The sequence below is a fragment of the Macrobrachium rosenbergii genome, chromosome 12 (genome assembly GCF_040412425.1).
Source record: "Macrobrachium rosenbergii isolate ZJJX-2024 chromosome 12, ASM4041242v1, whole genome shotgun sequence".
NCBI lineage: Eukaryota > Metazoa > Arthropoda > Malacostraca > Decapoda > Palaemonidae > Macrobrachium > Macrobrachium rosenbergii.
In genome coordinates this window covers 23,798,499-23,814,596 of record NC_089752.1, presented here as the reverse complement: position 1 = coordinate 23,814,596, position 16,098 = coordinate 23,798,499, and the positions used below count along the sequence as shown (strand labels likewise).

Genomic DNA, 16,098 nt, shown 5'->3' with positions numbered 1-16,098 from the left:
GGAGGCGAGGTTCAGTAGGACTGTGATATAGATATTGCAAAACCTCAACGAATTTTTTTGGCTAAATGGGTTTAAAGCCATTTAATCATGGTGGTTTTATTTACTGCATGCTTGGCAGTCAAAAATCAATGAGGAGGATTCAATTATTAACATTCTTACCATTTCACAAAGATGTGGTCACTAAAATCAAGTGAAGTCTAGTGGGCAGAAAGGATGATTGTTTTCCTCACCAGAGGGTGGATATATTTATAAAGAAGTAGTGGATCATGTCAATAAACAGCTGTTTCATAATGCAAATCAATAGAAGTTTTTTGATAATTTTTCCTGAAACTTTTCCTTTTTCCTTTACGATTTTCATTCTTCGGTGTTTTATGAATACAAATTATTATTAGGCAAATGGATTATTATTATTATTAGTGGAGCATTATAGAAACATTTCAGAAATTATGGTAAAAGTTGATGCTTTTATTTGCTAGTTGTGAATAACACGATATATTTTATTAATTATTATCCGTCAGAATTAGGTTTTATTATTAGATGAATAAGTCTATTATAAGCATTATCATAAATAGAGCAACAAGCATCGTTTATATGACTGTCTAAAATACCTTGGGAATAACTGACAACCAAGAGAATTATAGCTGAAACGGATATATGTTAAGTCACAGGTTGATCGTTGTTTCTCTAAACCAGGCAATGTGGTTGAACAGTGCCGAACGAAGTACTTATCAGTTATAATTGATGATAAAAGTTTAAAAGTTTAATGAATCATATATTTAACGATTTTAATCTGTGATTTATATATATATGGTACATATATACCGTAGATTTCATATATAAATATATATATATACGCTGTATATCCATATATTTTGTATATGAGAAAACATCCTACGAAACAACAACATGACTTAAAAGAGATCAGTGAGGAACGATATTACAGTATCAGTAAAAAAAAAAGCTACAAATGTATACAATATTATATATATATAAATATTCTTTAATAAGTAGGCTACTAGAGGTGATATTTTTAACTGTGACCCGTGTGTGACGGTGAAAACTGAATATATTCATGACAGGATTACAGAACAAGAGAAAACTTTTTATTTTTAATTATGATGCCACTACGAATCATGTTCCTTTGTTCCAACGGTTTTAATTGAGTAAAGAATTCGGAATGAAATGTTACCCTTCTGAGCCCCTTAATAATCAATAATTCTGAAGTCTATAGGCGCAGTGGCAGAGTGGTTTGAACACATGACAGAATTACTGGTTATATAATTATCTGGTCATTAATGTTTGTTTGCCACAATGGTTGAAAAGTCACTTATTGAAATTTTACAGATTTTACATTCAGGCAAGTTCCAGTTCGCAGAATAATACCTATTGCATGGTATAAAATGTCTAAAATATAATTTTAATATTAGTGCAATTCAGCAATGATGGAAAAAATTATGAATATTCGGTGCTTATATACGTTATTAGTAAATCTTGACTTCTAGTTTAACAGATGACAGAATTACTGGAGGTTATATAATTATCATTCCTTCAATTTTATTTTACATAACGGTGCAAAACGTAATCATTCATTCATAACAGATTTTACATTCAGGTAAGTACAATTCATACAATTAGGCTAACCAAATGAATAAATGTAGTTTTAAATATATTTTTCTGCAATATTGTGATATCTAGCTCTAGCAAAGGAAATCTGAGCATTATCTGGTGATTTATGTAATATTTGATGTCCAAAGCAGCAGGGAATTAGAGCCTGTCTCATAAGAGCACACGCACATACATAACATACATGGCAGACATATATATATATATATAAATATATATAATATATATATATATATAGAAAGAGAAATAATAGCAATATATATATAGATATATATATATATGACGACACAGATAACTTTTGTAATGATGAGCTACCAAAACATTACCACAGGTAAAAAATACAAGATTTGATTTGGAATTATGGAAAAGCCATTGACAATGGACTGATAGCAGAGTATTAGAAGTTACAGAATTATATGCTCCATGGAACAGTACTGACGAACACACAAACTGTTTGAGAAAAACACAGGCTGGTGTCAGGGTAGAGTGGACTAATCCACACCACTCATTTGGCTAGAAACAAATAACCTGGCTGCAGGGGAAAAGTAGTAGAACCATAGGCGATATCAGATCCAACACCACCAAAACATGGGTTTAAAAAACTCATTAGCGCCGCTGCCCTGCAATGTGTTGAAAACAAATATGATAATCTTATTTCCATACATCTCTACTGACTACCTTAAAATTTAAACAATTTAGAAATTTTTTTGGTATTAAAGGATCAAGTTTATACATCCCTTGACTGATATTCATATTATGGTTGTAACTTCTTTTTTATAAAGCTAGATTCAATGATATTCCATTTATGTGTGTTATTAGAATATACAACTCTTTTTGAACCTTCCCAGTTGATAGACATGATTGCTCTCACTGACAGGGGGAGACAAAAATACACTGTTCCTCTGCATATCTCACACATTTTTATGTTGTTCCATCTCAATCTTTTCCAGTACTCATACAACCTGGTTTGGCCAATACAAAAGTTGTCAGAAGAAATGGGAATTTTTTAGAAACACCGCTTAGTGATTGTCGGGAGAGTTCTTTATCAGTACATGTTTCATTGTTTATTGTTCTTAAATGCGACAGTAACACCAAAATTCTGTAGAAGATGGGGATATCTGGCTCATATTATTATAAGGCCATACAGTAAACGAATGGCAGAACAACTTTTGGTTTTGATACATAGTCTTTTTTGCCGCTTCTAATGGCATTGTTTAAGACACTGCCAGGATATTTAAATTCACGGCACTGTATTCCTAAACCATCTATTTCCTAATCAATATATTCAGGGGCTACATATACGTAATGCTCTTAAAAACATAGATGAAAAACACTGATATCTTAACCTTATTGCTTTGTCCGAAAGAAATGCACATACTGAAGAAATATTAGTAGGTTTTCTATGCACACTATATTTAAAGCAAACACTATTTCTTCATATGAGATATCCAGAAGGGTAAGCACCCATCATTTTCTATTTCCATAATGAATTTAATTGATGGTACTAATTGATTTAATTTGTGTAAGGCCAGGGAACGAAGATGTAAATAACTTTTTTGCCAAGTTAAGTCAATTAGTACCATCAATTAAATTAGATCGGCCAAGCAGTTACCACATGAGTTACAAAGGGAAGTGTAAACGAATATGGGACAAGGGGACAAGGGGAGCAGAGGTATAACATTTGAGAGGGATCTTATCTAATTTGGGTCAAATGATGGCCAAGTGACAAATTTTCTTAGAATGGTCAAACGATTACCATGACATAAGTCTACAGAAGAAGGGCGAAAGAAGGTGGGTCAAGAGAAGGAACAGGGGCTTGAAACCATCTGATGTCTATGGACGACAAACTGCATGGCCACGCATCAAAATAGGTCGATCTAATCAAGATTTAGATTGTATCTGGGGACATGAGGGGTGAAGGAGAAGAAAGGGCGTCTTGGTTTCAAACATACAAAAAGGCAAAGTAACAAGGACTGAAGGGATAAAGGCCAGACAGGAATAACATCAAACACTTTAGATGAGGCAGGATCAAATACTTGCCATAAAGGAAAGGGAAAGGATGGGGGAAGGGGCAAGAGATGAAAGGGACCCTATTAGGAAAGTTGGTTCAAGACTGATGGCTACATGCCAAATTTTGTTTAGAAACATGGTCAAGCCACAAACACATAAATTACCAGTAATCAGGGAAAGGGGTTGGAGCAGTGGGAGTTACGGGTTTGAAACTCTGTCCATCTATAGAAAACACATGATGATACACAAAGCCACACCCCAAGAGTCAACATTACAGACAGTTACAAATGGAAAGGGGAAAGGTTGGCGGGAAAGGAAGGGGAAGGGGCATTGCCATAGAGGACTGCATCAACATCAGCAGAGACCAATGGGGCACATCTGAAAACCAGTGAAGACGAGTGGCTATGAGCAGGCTGAAGGGCACTAATAAAAGTAGACGAAGACCCAGAAAGATGAGAGACAGGAGAATGAAAAACAGAACAGAGGAATGGCACAACAAACCAATGCGTGGACAGTACATGAGACAGACAAAAGAACTGGCCAATGATGAAACATGGCAATGGCTACAGAGGGGAGAACTCAAGAAGGAAACAGAAGGAATGCTGACAGTGGCACAAGATCAGGCCCAAGAACCAGATGTCCAAAGAAGAACAGTAGATGGAATAACATTCACCCATATGCAGAAGTGCAAAGTGAAAGACGAGACCATAAAACACATAGCAAGCGAATGTCCGAGCTTGTACAGAACCAGTACAAAAGAGGCATGATTCAGTAGCATAAACCCTCCACTGGAGCCTGTTCAAGAAACACCAGCTAGCTTGCAGTAATAAGCGGTATGAACACCAACCTGAGGGAGTGATAGAAAATGATCAGGCAAAGATCCTCTGGGACTATGGTATCAGAACAGATAGGGTGATACGTGCCAATAGACCAGACGTGATGTTGATTGACAAAATCAAGAAGAAAGTATCTCTATTGATGTCGCAATACCATGGGACACCAGAGTAGATGAAAAGAAAGAAAAAAATTGATAAGTATCAAGACCTGAAAATCGAAATAAGAAGGACATGGGATATGCCAGTGGAAATTGTATTGATAATCACTTAGGAACACTAGGCATGATCCCAAGATCCCTGGAAAGAATCAGAAAAACTAGGATGCCGAAGTAGCTCAGGACTCATGCAGAAAGGTGTGCTACTAGAAACAGTCACATAGTGAGAAAAGTGATGGACTCAGGAGGCAGGATGCAAACCCGGAGCCCCACACTATAAAAACCACCCCAGTCGAATGGGATGACTGTTGATAGACAAAAAAAAAAGAAAAATTATCGTTATTATTATTATTATTATTACCCCTTTAAACAGTGTCCATTGGTAAGCCAATTATCTGTTTCCTTTCTGAATTTCATGAAATCTCGTGCATTTCTTACTAAAGGTGTTTAACGTTTCTGTTTATCAAACTAGAGTCGATTACTCGAGGTTACAGTAAATAAAACCCTAGCTTCTCCTTAACTAGATTAGTTTTGGAAATATTCTGATAAACAGTATGTTTTAAGGTAACATACAGATACTAAGAACAAACCCAATTTGTAACGACTTTTTAAGGTTAACTCTTGTTACTCGGCCATTGGCTTGACGACCCTATGTCAAATTAGATTTTGTTACTGGATGGTAAGTAGTGTTTTTTTTTTGTTTTTGTATGGTGGCACTAAAGAGTAAATAGTAAATCGAGTTAAATTTTCATACTGGATGTTAAGGAGTTTTATTTAAGGTGGGAAGAGTAAGGATGAACTGTTCCTTTATTACCCTGGGAATAAGGAAGATTGGGAAATCTGAAAATGTAGAGCCTGCAAAGATATAGCAAACATGATGACGTATTTGAAAAATTGGACTACATTATTTAGATGCGGTTTGTCCACGAATGTGGAGCTGATTCTTTGAAATTTGATGTGAATGTGTATAAATCAGAGGGTGTAAACGGGAGGATATGTGAGGACTGAGAAGAGTGAGTGCCACATTGCTTGTAAAGTGAGTTGAAGCCACTGCTGATGATAAGGAAGAATATCTCTTCCTAAAAAGGAAGAGACGATGTCTAGCATAATACATAAATTTACATGTTTAGTACGGAACTACGAATCCCTCAGACATAGGTATGTTGGCACGTCTCCGAAGCACTGCGTATAATATATGTAACAGCATAGACACTAAGGTGTCACCTCCCAACACTTTATAGTTAGGACGACAGGGGCATGAAACAGAAAAACTTACACATACAAGATTAAAATCATCCAAAGTTAGCAGAGCTTTTTAACTACGTCAGTATAACAGAAGCTGTCTCAGTTTTTATACAGATGCCACAAACAAGCGTACTGTCATCAACACACAATCACGTGTGTGTGTGTGTGTGTGTTTGTGTGTGTGTATAAGAGAGATAAGCAAATGTATTCAACGCGTTTAAAATGAAATGCAACGGCCCGTAATGCGCTCGCCCTTTCTGTTAAAGTCGGGTCTTATACTATTAGGGACGCATGTTACGGAGATCATCCGGGTCGTTGTGTATTAATTTCCGAACGTACCTGTGTTTCTATGAATACACAATGACAGCCATTCACGGGAAAGTCCCTTAGAGCGACGGGGGGCTATTTCCTCTCTAATGTTTGGGAAGACAGGGTGAATCCCCCTTGTTCACATTAGGTAGGTATTGTTTTCTCTGTTAACCTAATCCACTGTCTCTGTGGGCACCATTTTCGAGTTATATTTTGTTAATCGAGAGTCTGTTTGTAATGAACCCTTTGTAAAAATCTTGCTTTATGATGATTTCCTGTGTTGGCATGTTGTAAGCAAGAACTCCTGTTACTTCATTGGCGTGGGATAAATAGTGTGTTTACTATATATAAATTTCTCTCTCTCTCTCTCTCTCTCTCTCTCTCTCTCTCTCTCTCTCTCTCTCTCTCTCTCTCTCTCTCTCTCTCTCTCTCTCTCTCTATATATATATATATATATATATATATATATATATATATATATATATATATATATATATATATAATGTACACACACACACATATATATATAATTATATATATATATATATATATATATATATATATGTATATGTATATGTATGTATGTATATATATATTTGGTGTTTTCACCTGAAGATGCTAGGCTGATGTAGATTGTGGTTTCAAAGGGAATAAGAAGCCTGTTGTAGGCATCTGGACTCGATCTAAGAATCTGGAAGTCACCTGAGGATGTTACCATTCCGTTCCATTCAACAGGCGGTGAGGTTGCTAACCCTGCCTCCCACATGGGTGGGTTATGTTCTTACGGGCAGTTACCAACCCATGAAGTGGAATGCCAGACGTCAATCCACTGGTTTGAAAATCAGCGGTGTTGTAAAAGTATATCTTAGTTTAACCAGACCATTGAGCTGGTTAACAGCTCTCCTAGGGCTGGCCCGAAGGATTAGATTTATTTTACGTGGCTAAGAACCAACTGGTTACCTAGCAACGGGACCTACAGCTTATTGTGGAATCCGAACCACATTATGACGAGAAATGAATTTCTATCACCAGAAATAAATTCCTCTAATTCTTCATTGGCCGGTCGGAAAGTCGAACGCTGGGCCAACAGCGTGCTCTACCCATCCTTCCAATGAAGAACTAGTGGTGTTGCAAACCTGGGCAAGTGCGTGTGTCCGTAGATGCATGTCTCTGAAAATTAATGCTGTGCAATGGCATTTATAACCAAGTCGAACAAGTAAATGGTTTTAGTTCAACGTTTTTCCGCTATCCATCCAATCTGGCTGCTGGACTCTAATAATTGAGCAGTTTACGGATCTGTGAGCCTTTTAGATCTGAAGCTGGATTCTGTGTCATAAGTGAAGTCTTGCTTTTAGCATAATGTAACTAGATTTATACACATAATTGTGCCAGTAAAAGTGCTGATTTTAGAATACGATCAGTTTGCTTGAACCCAAGTGATTTTCAAGAAAAACCGTAAGGCAACACAATGTTTAGCTTCTCTGTCGGTTCAAAGATGAATCACCTTCCATGCAAAACATTTTTCTGCTGCGCGGCCCAGCTTGTACTGCATTATTTGTATCTACAGTATATAGATGCTTGCACATGCTGGATGGGAAATTCTTTTGAACACCTCTCCCTTCCGAATCTTTTTTTCTCTCTGACTGTATACACTTTCTCATCATTTTCCCTTTTTACTGTGAATATTCTGTTGAACATGTTTTGTCTGGGTACTTTGATCAAACAAACAAATGTCATGCATAATGTAGACTTTAGTTAACCTGCTTTCATGTATTACAAATTTGTCCCTGTATTTGCACTTACACCTGTAACTTAATTGAACTCTGCAAAACATGCACAACCTCTTTTGCCTCAATGTGTCGTTATGTCATTGCTTGTAACCTATACTCTTTTCATTATCACAAGTCAGTACTGTACTAAAGTCAAGCTATGAGATAAGTCATGAAAGTCTTATTGCATTTATTTATTATTTCAATAGATATCCAATCATTGACAATAAAAATGATTTATACCAAACTGAACTGAATGCGCTGACCGTTTATAATTACAATCAATCCTCTATTTACTCCGACACTTACTTAGAGACATGACGCACATCAGCTCGTGATGTTCTGGAAACCGGGTGCAATCGAACTTATCCGGCCAAGGAAGTCCGATTGCCTCCATCATCTCTTCGCATCCGGACCGCACCTGTACAAAGAGGGAAGGATGAATGGGGGATCCTGTGTCAATTTAGGATAGATTTACTTTGCAAATGAGAAAGACATTAGATGGCAGAAACACTTCACCGTCTCGCACAGACTGAAACTGTTTGTGTTGTTTTGGAGTTCCAGTTTTATCGTTTTCAGTTTAACAATATTGAATTGATACTGGGTGCGTTGTTACTTTGCATGGTACGTTTGTTGAAAATGAGGAAACTCAACTTGGGTGTTTCATCTTTTTCTGTTACTGTATTTATTGGTTTATGGTAGAGTTCTGGGCGGGATTGATGAAAGTCGTGTTTCAAGAAAAGACTCATGACTGGGAATCCACCATATAAGTAGACACACACACACACACACACACACACGAGTCTTTTCTAGAAACACGACTGGCACCAATCCCTCCCAGAAGTTTAACATAAACCAGTAAAAACAGTAACAGAAAAAGCTGAAACACCCAAGTTGAGTTTCCTGAATTTCAACAAACGTCACACGCACAGTAAAAATGCACCCGGTATCAACTCAGTATTGTTAAACTGAATACGATAAAACTGGAATTCCAAAACAGTACAATCAATTTCAGTCTGTTGTACGAGGCGGTGAAGTGCTTCTGCCATCTAACATATATATGTATATATATATATATATATATATATATATATATGTCTATTTATCTATCTATCTATATATATACATATATATATATATATATATATATATATATATATATATAGCTCGTATATATATTGGCAGCGCTCTGGTCTTTCATATATATATATATATATATATATATATATATATATATATATATATATGTGTGTGTGTGTGTGTATACATTTATGTATGTATATATGTACATATATATTCATGTATATAATGTAAGTGTATATCGGATATGGACTTGTTCTTTAGAAAGCAGTTTCAGTATAAAAATAAACTCCATTGTAATGATGAACACCTTTATTGCTTAGCTTTCGAAAAAACATTTTCATCATCAGAGCCTAAAAATAAAGCTGAAAGAAACGTAGACATAAAGTAAAACAACCACATTAAAAGTGACACACAGGCAAAACAAAAATAAGTATAATTTTGTAAATTACGTTCAAAAATACACAAACATTTAGAGCGTCAGCTGTAAACTTGCAAAAATTGAGACAGTTTTCCAGCAGCAACAGAAGCCACCCCTGAGCAGAATATTTTTTGAATATTTTTGAGTTTGATTCTATTTATTTTTTACATTTTTATTTAGTTTAGGGCTCTGGTGATCTAAATATTTGTGCATTTTTTAGTGTAATTTACTCCTTTTTACTAATTTTTTATTTATTCTTTTACCGGTTTGAATGTGGATTTTTTACTTGGTGTATATGTTTCTGTTAACCTGGGTTCATTCTTAGGCTCTGATGGTGGAAAAATTCTTTTTGAAAGCTAAGCAATAACGATGTTAATCACTACCTGGTATATACATATATATATATATATATATATATATATATATATATATATATATATATACTGTGTATACAGTATATATACTTATATATATATATATATATATATATATATATATATATATACATATAGATATGTTCTGCATATATATATGTGTTATATATATATGATATAGGTGAGCAACATATCACATATGAGTGGATTATTAAAACATCTATCTTTGTAAAAACATGCATGAGAGTCTGCGTCTATATTTACACAAATTTAGTAACAGAGAGAGAGAGAGAGAGAGAGAGAGAGAGAGAGAATGATGTCACTGGCAGTCCAGTTAACTTACCTGTCGACAGAGAGCTCGACATGGGGGCAGGTGGAATCCGTAATTAGTACAAACTGGCATGTAAAGTGCACAAAGGAACTCCCGCAACACATCGGAACATTGGCCCTGGGAATGCATAGTTATTTTTCATTACAACATTTATTTATTTGATTGATTTATTTGCTTACACATGTATGTTATTTTTCTCATAAACATGATTTTGTTGATCTTTACTTAACCGGATAAAATATTTTATTCACATTACCATTGAGTCATTGTTTTATATGGTAGATTGTAAAATCGTTATAATAGGTAAAGTAGCTGTGAAGTTGTCAAAATGCTCAGTACGGTGAACCGAATTATGTAAAATACACCTGAAATTATGGTTAATTTGGGAAGAATGCTATCGATTCATTTTAGTTTTCTGTGAGAGAAAACTATCTAGACGGCTTGATTTTCCGCCCGCACGTTTTCTGTCCGCCCTCAGATTTTAAAAACTAGAGGCTAGAGGGCTGCGGAATTGTTATGTTGATCATCCACCCTTCAATCATCAAACATACCAAATTACAGCCCTCTAGCCTCAGTAGTTTTTATTTTATTTAAGGTTAAAGTTAGTCATACTCGTGCGTCTGGTAACGATATAGGACAGACCACCACCGGGCCGTGGTTCAAGTTTTGTCGGCCGCGGCTCATACAGCATTATACCGAGACCACTGAAAGATAGATCTGTTTTCGGTGGCCTTGATTATACACTGTACAGAAAACTTGTTTAATCTTGTGCCCGAAAGCCATTTTGTTTAAATAACGTTTCATAGACAATATAAATGCTCATGCTGAAGAGCTTCGTAAGTAAAATTGTAGTTAACTTGTAAATACTTCTGCACTATAATGAGAAAGATATAAAAAAAAAATACGAGAAATGATATATATAAAAAAGTCGTACCAAAATACAGTAAAACTCGCATGACCAAGCAGTCTGAGAAAGCAGCCACACCCCTAATACTTATACTCGTCTTCCTATTTTTATATACACGTATATATTTCTTTTTCTTCCTTTCTATTGCATTATTTTCACCGCGCATGTTAATATGAGATTACCATCGTTATTTCAAAAGGAACCCCACAGGTAACCTGAAATGCACCCAGAGCCCCTAGTACCTACAATAACGAGGTCCTGTTTAATCTGAACTTGGACGTTTTCTTAGAATTTTAAGGTGGACTTGATTCGGGGAGTTGGATGTGGTTAGTCGTTTTAAAATCTCTCACTTGAGGAAACATGATGATCTGTAGGTCAGTCAGGGTTCTTTGATATGAACGACTTCATGTTTATTTATTCATAAGTCTGCCTCTAGGTTATACGTTTTATTCTGTATGTCTCTCTCTTTGTAGAGAGTGTGGGATTCACATAATGTTTTTTTCATTGACTTATTAATATATTCAAGGGTAAAGCAACCACAGATGCATGCAGTAACGCCTTATATCCCTATATATCAAAATAGCATAACTTTGGGTTTTACTATGGAATAGAAATAGAAAAATGAAAATAGAAATACCTAACTAGAAAGAGAAAATTTTCCTGTTTATGGGAAAGAAAATAAGATTCGACCTAAAAACAGATATAGACTGTCATAATTATCTTTCTGGATACCATTATGCTTACTGCCAGAGACATTAGAAAATCTGGCTCTTCTCTGTATTTGATTGGCTGTCTGTCTGGCACTTATGTACTGCCCTGAAGTTTTTGAATGTCTCAAGTGAATGTCATATCCAACTAGAGTCTTTTAAGATAAGTTATACACATAATTATTTCAGCGCTTTTAATGGGATCTTGTCCCGAAAATCTAGACTAGCCTGAAGCCAAGCTCAATGCAGTTTGAAGTGAATCAGTACATTATTTTGCTAGCTGATGTTTCCTTTAGCCGACATTTCAGATACGACATTTTTTTATTTTCAAAGAAAAACATCTGCTCGTGTAACTAATAAATCTTCTGCATGTTCTTAATTACTGAGAGGAAGAATTGCTTTCTTGTTAAAAAGAATAATAACTGTATTGTTTTCTAGCGAAATTGCGGTGTAATTTTTAACATTCGTTGCTGTTCCTAACGTATTACAATAGAATATAATTCCTTGCTGTCAAAGCATACAGGATGAATTGTAGTTTTGTTTTGAATATGACAGAAAATTCATACAGCATCAACAGACATCTCGGTTAGATGTTTGCATATAATGTATTTAACAGAAGACAACAGCATTGTAATTCCATTACAACAATTGTGGAAACATAGCAGGAATACTCTCATTTCTTTGATGATGGGATTGTACTTACTATGGCCAGGTGAAGCCGACACTAGCTGATGAAATAAAATTAACAATTAGCCAAGAACAAAATCATTTAGTAATAAAACAAGCCTCAGAACAATGGATTAAAATGGAAACGTCTTCTACTGCATCGTGTGATTTTACCTCAATAAGCGGCGTGTATTTTTTCATATCCGTGATAGCCTCTTCCTGCGATTCGTGGTTGAGGAGGTTAGGAAAGATCGTTTCCTTATAGCCGAGACCCTGGCATATATCACCATGAAGGGACTCGCAAGATTTTGGCAACTCTTGATACTCGGGTATGTCAGCTGGTAAGGCGAGCGTTATTGTTCCTGAAACGGCCACTAGGAACCCTAGGAGATAAGTTGATCTGGAAAACAGATTCTTTCATTGATTAGTTTATTATTTTTGTGATTTATTTTTAAATGTATATGTATAAGTAAACATCACGTTCATTTATTTGATTGCTTTTACTTTACGCGCGTTCATATTTACTGCAGCTATTTTGTAAACAGAAAATATGGGGTCATAGGGAAACCTTAAAATGAAGGCTGGCAGGCAAAGGAGTAATCCGGAGGTTCATTATCGGTCAAGTAGCAAAATTATTAGGCTAGTTAATGAACAATTTCAACTTGCTATTATTTTTTGGTGGATTTTGTGCGCATTTTGATATTTGAATTCTGTCAGTAATATTTCTAGTTTTCCCCTTTTAATGTTGAACAGCAATTTTTACCTATAAACCAGTCGTGAGAGTTACAAATTCTTATTAGTCTTCAAGGAAAAGGACGATGCTGCAGCAACTACTTCCAGCAACGAAGTTGGAAGAAGGTTATGCTTATAGTTCTGTTAGTTTGTCTGTATAATTCTGCTAAAACTAATTTTCCTTCCCCAAATGCTTTAGGAATGTCATGAATGAACTGAGACATAATAAAGCCGTCTACATCACTGAGGCCGATAGGTCAATCACAATAGTGATCATAGTAACATAATTTAGTTCCAAAAACGGGCGATTTATGAAGTGATAGTAGTACATACAGGAAGTTAAATAATTACCCTTGGACAAAATAATTAGGTTATTTACTAGTGCTTTAAGAATGGTCCTAAAAAATAATATAAGCATTTTTATTCTATTTTTAAGTAATTCTCCAACGTTATCATATCTATTGGACCTGTTAAAGCGCTTATAGAAAATTATCCCTTGAGGCACATAATGAGCTTTGTTGGCTGTCTCGTATAAAACTTCAAAGCATTTTGTAAAATTCCTGTAACCGTTGTTATGAACTATTTTAGGCACCCACTTGGTTAATTCATTAGACATAACAGAAAAACTGAGCTGCGTCACGATCACTCTTGACTCTTGTCTGGCGAGTTCAATGAAGTTCCTTATTCATAAAAGTTTCTGGAATACCTGGTAAGTGAATAAGCGTATTAGATTTACCAGTAACAGTCACTCAAATTCCGGAATTAACTGAACTATTATTTATTGTAAGTTCATTTTATTTACATATTTTAAACACTAATGTTTGGTATGGCAATGGGTCCCCGTATGGACTAGTGCCGTCAGTGCACCCTACGTGGTCACTGTAGGCATTACATAAGGTTCTTTGCAGCGTCCCTTCGGTCCCTAGCGGCAACCCCTTTCATTTCTTTTACTGTACCTCCATTCGTACTCGTTCTTCCTTCTTATTTTCCACCCTCTCCTAATAATTGTTTCATACTGCAACTGCGGGACTTTAAAACCTTTTTACCCACAATTTCCTTTTCAGTGCTGAATGACCTCATAGGCCCCAGCACTTGTCTTTTGGCCTAAATTTTATATTCCATTTCATTCTATGGCAATGGGTAACCCTCTGTCACCAGTTCTCTCAAATAGGTTTTAAAAAAATTAATTATATTTCTAAGGTTCCTAAGATATGGATTAATAAAAGAATGATATTCGTAAGATTGTTCAGATACCTATAATATGGCTTCGTTACGTAGATGACATTCTGACTATTGCATATGACGAAGTAGAAATAAATAACCTCTTAGAAAAGTTGAGTGAAGAAGTCCCGTCTATCAAATTCACGCTAGAAATAGAAAAAAGATAGTTCTCTGGAATGCTCCCCAAAAACTTCAGAAGTTTGCTGAAATCAGTTAAAAGTCATAGAAATAAGGACAATTATAAACCCTCCCATTTTTGGTGTTATTTACCAAGTGCATTATGCACTATAATGTTTTTCTGGAAGAACTAAAGTCAGTACGCCTTCCATATGAGCAATGTTACCATTAACTGTTACTAAGAGTCACATGATTAATGTGTATTTTGATTTCAACTTCCGGTATGTATGATTGCTGGTACTTTTCCCCGTAGGGGGTGGTGCCGTCAATCTTCGCAGCTTCCCTTCGGCCCCTTGCCACAACCCCTTTCATTTCTTCCACTGTATCTCAGTTCATATTCTCTTTCTTCCACCTTACGTTCCACCCTCTCTTAACAGTTGATTCATAGTGCAAGTGCGAGGTTTTCCTCCCTTCAAACCTTTGTACTGCGCTTGGCCTTTGGCCTTAATTCGATATTTCTTTGTATTCTGTTCTTATGTGCTTTTAGTTGGAGTATCAACAAGATTGTGTTAGAGTAGATAATTTTATGTGATTATCACTAGTTGAATGGATAAGAAAAACGCTCGTAATGAAGTGAGGTCATAATGAAACTATGTTAAGACTTGGGAATAATGATCAATCATTTTTAAGTAGCCAGAAGAAGTGCCCAGAAATTTTAAGTGAATAAATTGTGGTTCTAGAATTTGGATTCCTATAATTAAACTGAATTCAAAATAGTCTAATTGATTAAGGTCAGACAATCGGCCTATACGAGATTCTAAGACGCGCAATTAACTATTTTCCATTGTTATGTTTTGAATAACTGCATGCTCGTTGTTGAGACCATCGATCTTACTAACACGTACCTTTATTGTTCTTCAGGTCTTGAAGTGTCTGGGAAACTCAACCAGTCTGAAATATAAAGCCTTCTATTTTTGGGGTATCATAATTGCTGTGTTTCGTGGGCAGCAACGTACAGTTCCAAATTCTATAATTAGCATTGAGTTCAATTACGAGGTCCCAGAAAACCGCGCCATTTTAAAGATAATGCTTATTGATTCTATACATGCCTTGCATACAGTGATACAATTGTTTATCATTGGTTAGGTTGTTAATGTTAGTGGGTGCAGCCCTTTGTATTGCCTTGGCCTGTTGACAGACTTGCATATGGCCATTTCTTAAACGAACTGCAGGTTTCTCCTTCTTCCTTTTATACATATATACATGCTTATATACATACATACATATATATATACAGTATATATATATATATATATATATATATATATATATATATATATATATATATATTAGCCATCTCTTAGACAAAACTACAGGGCAAACTACAGGATTCTTCCTCTCTTCCTTTGAATATACAGTATATATATATATATATATATATATATATATATATATATATATATATATATACATATATAAACACATACATATAATATATTTACATATATGTTAATATTATATATGTATATATCAATATATATATATATATATGTATATATATGTATATATATACACAAATATATGTGTGTGTGTGT

General features: G+C 35.2%; 1 protein-coding gene and 1 long non-coding RNA gene across 18 annotated transcripts in view; one reads left to right on the top strand and one right to left on the bottom strand.

Annotated features, from left to right (window-relative positions):
- Positions 1 to 16,098, top strand: part of LOC136844442 (uncharacterized) — a 207,887-nt gene that overhangs the window by 23,957 nt on the left and 167,832 nt on the right. The gene's annotated exons all lie outside the window — the stretch shown is intronic.
- The window catches only part of LOC136844439 (uncharacterized), a 67,045-nt gene that overhangs the window by 41,729 nt on the left and 9,218 nt on the right, over positions 1 to 16,098 (bottom strand). For all 17 annotated transcript variants that reach the window (XM_067113681.1, XM_067113671.1, XM_067113668.1 and 14 more), the window contains 3 exons: positions 12,608 to 12,833; positions 10,166 to 10,270; positions 8,257 to 8,368 (listed from right to left, as the gene is read on the bottom strand). In XM_067113681.1, coding sequence (XP_066969782.1) covers positions 8,257 to 8,368; positions 10,166 to 10,270; positions 12,608 to 12,833 — 443 coding nt within the window. The remainder of the gene's footprint in view (positions 1 to 8,256; positions 8,369 to 10,165; positions 10,271 to 12,607; positions 12,834 to 16,098) is intronic.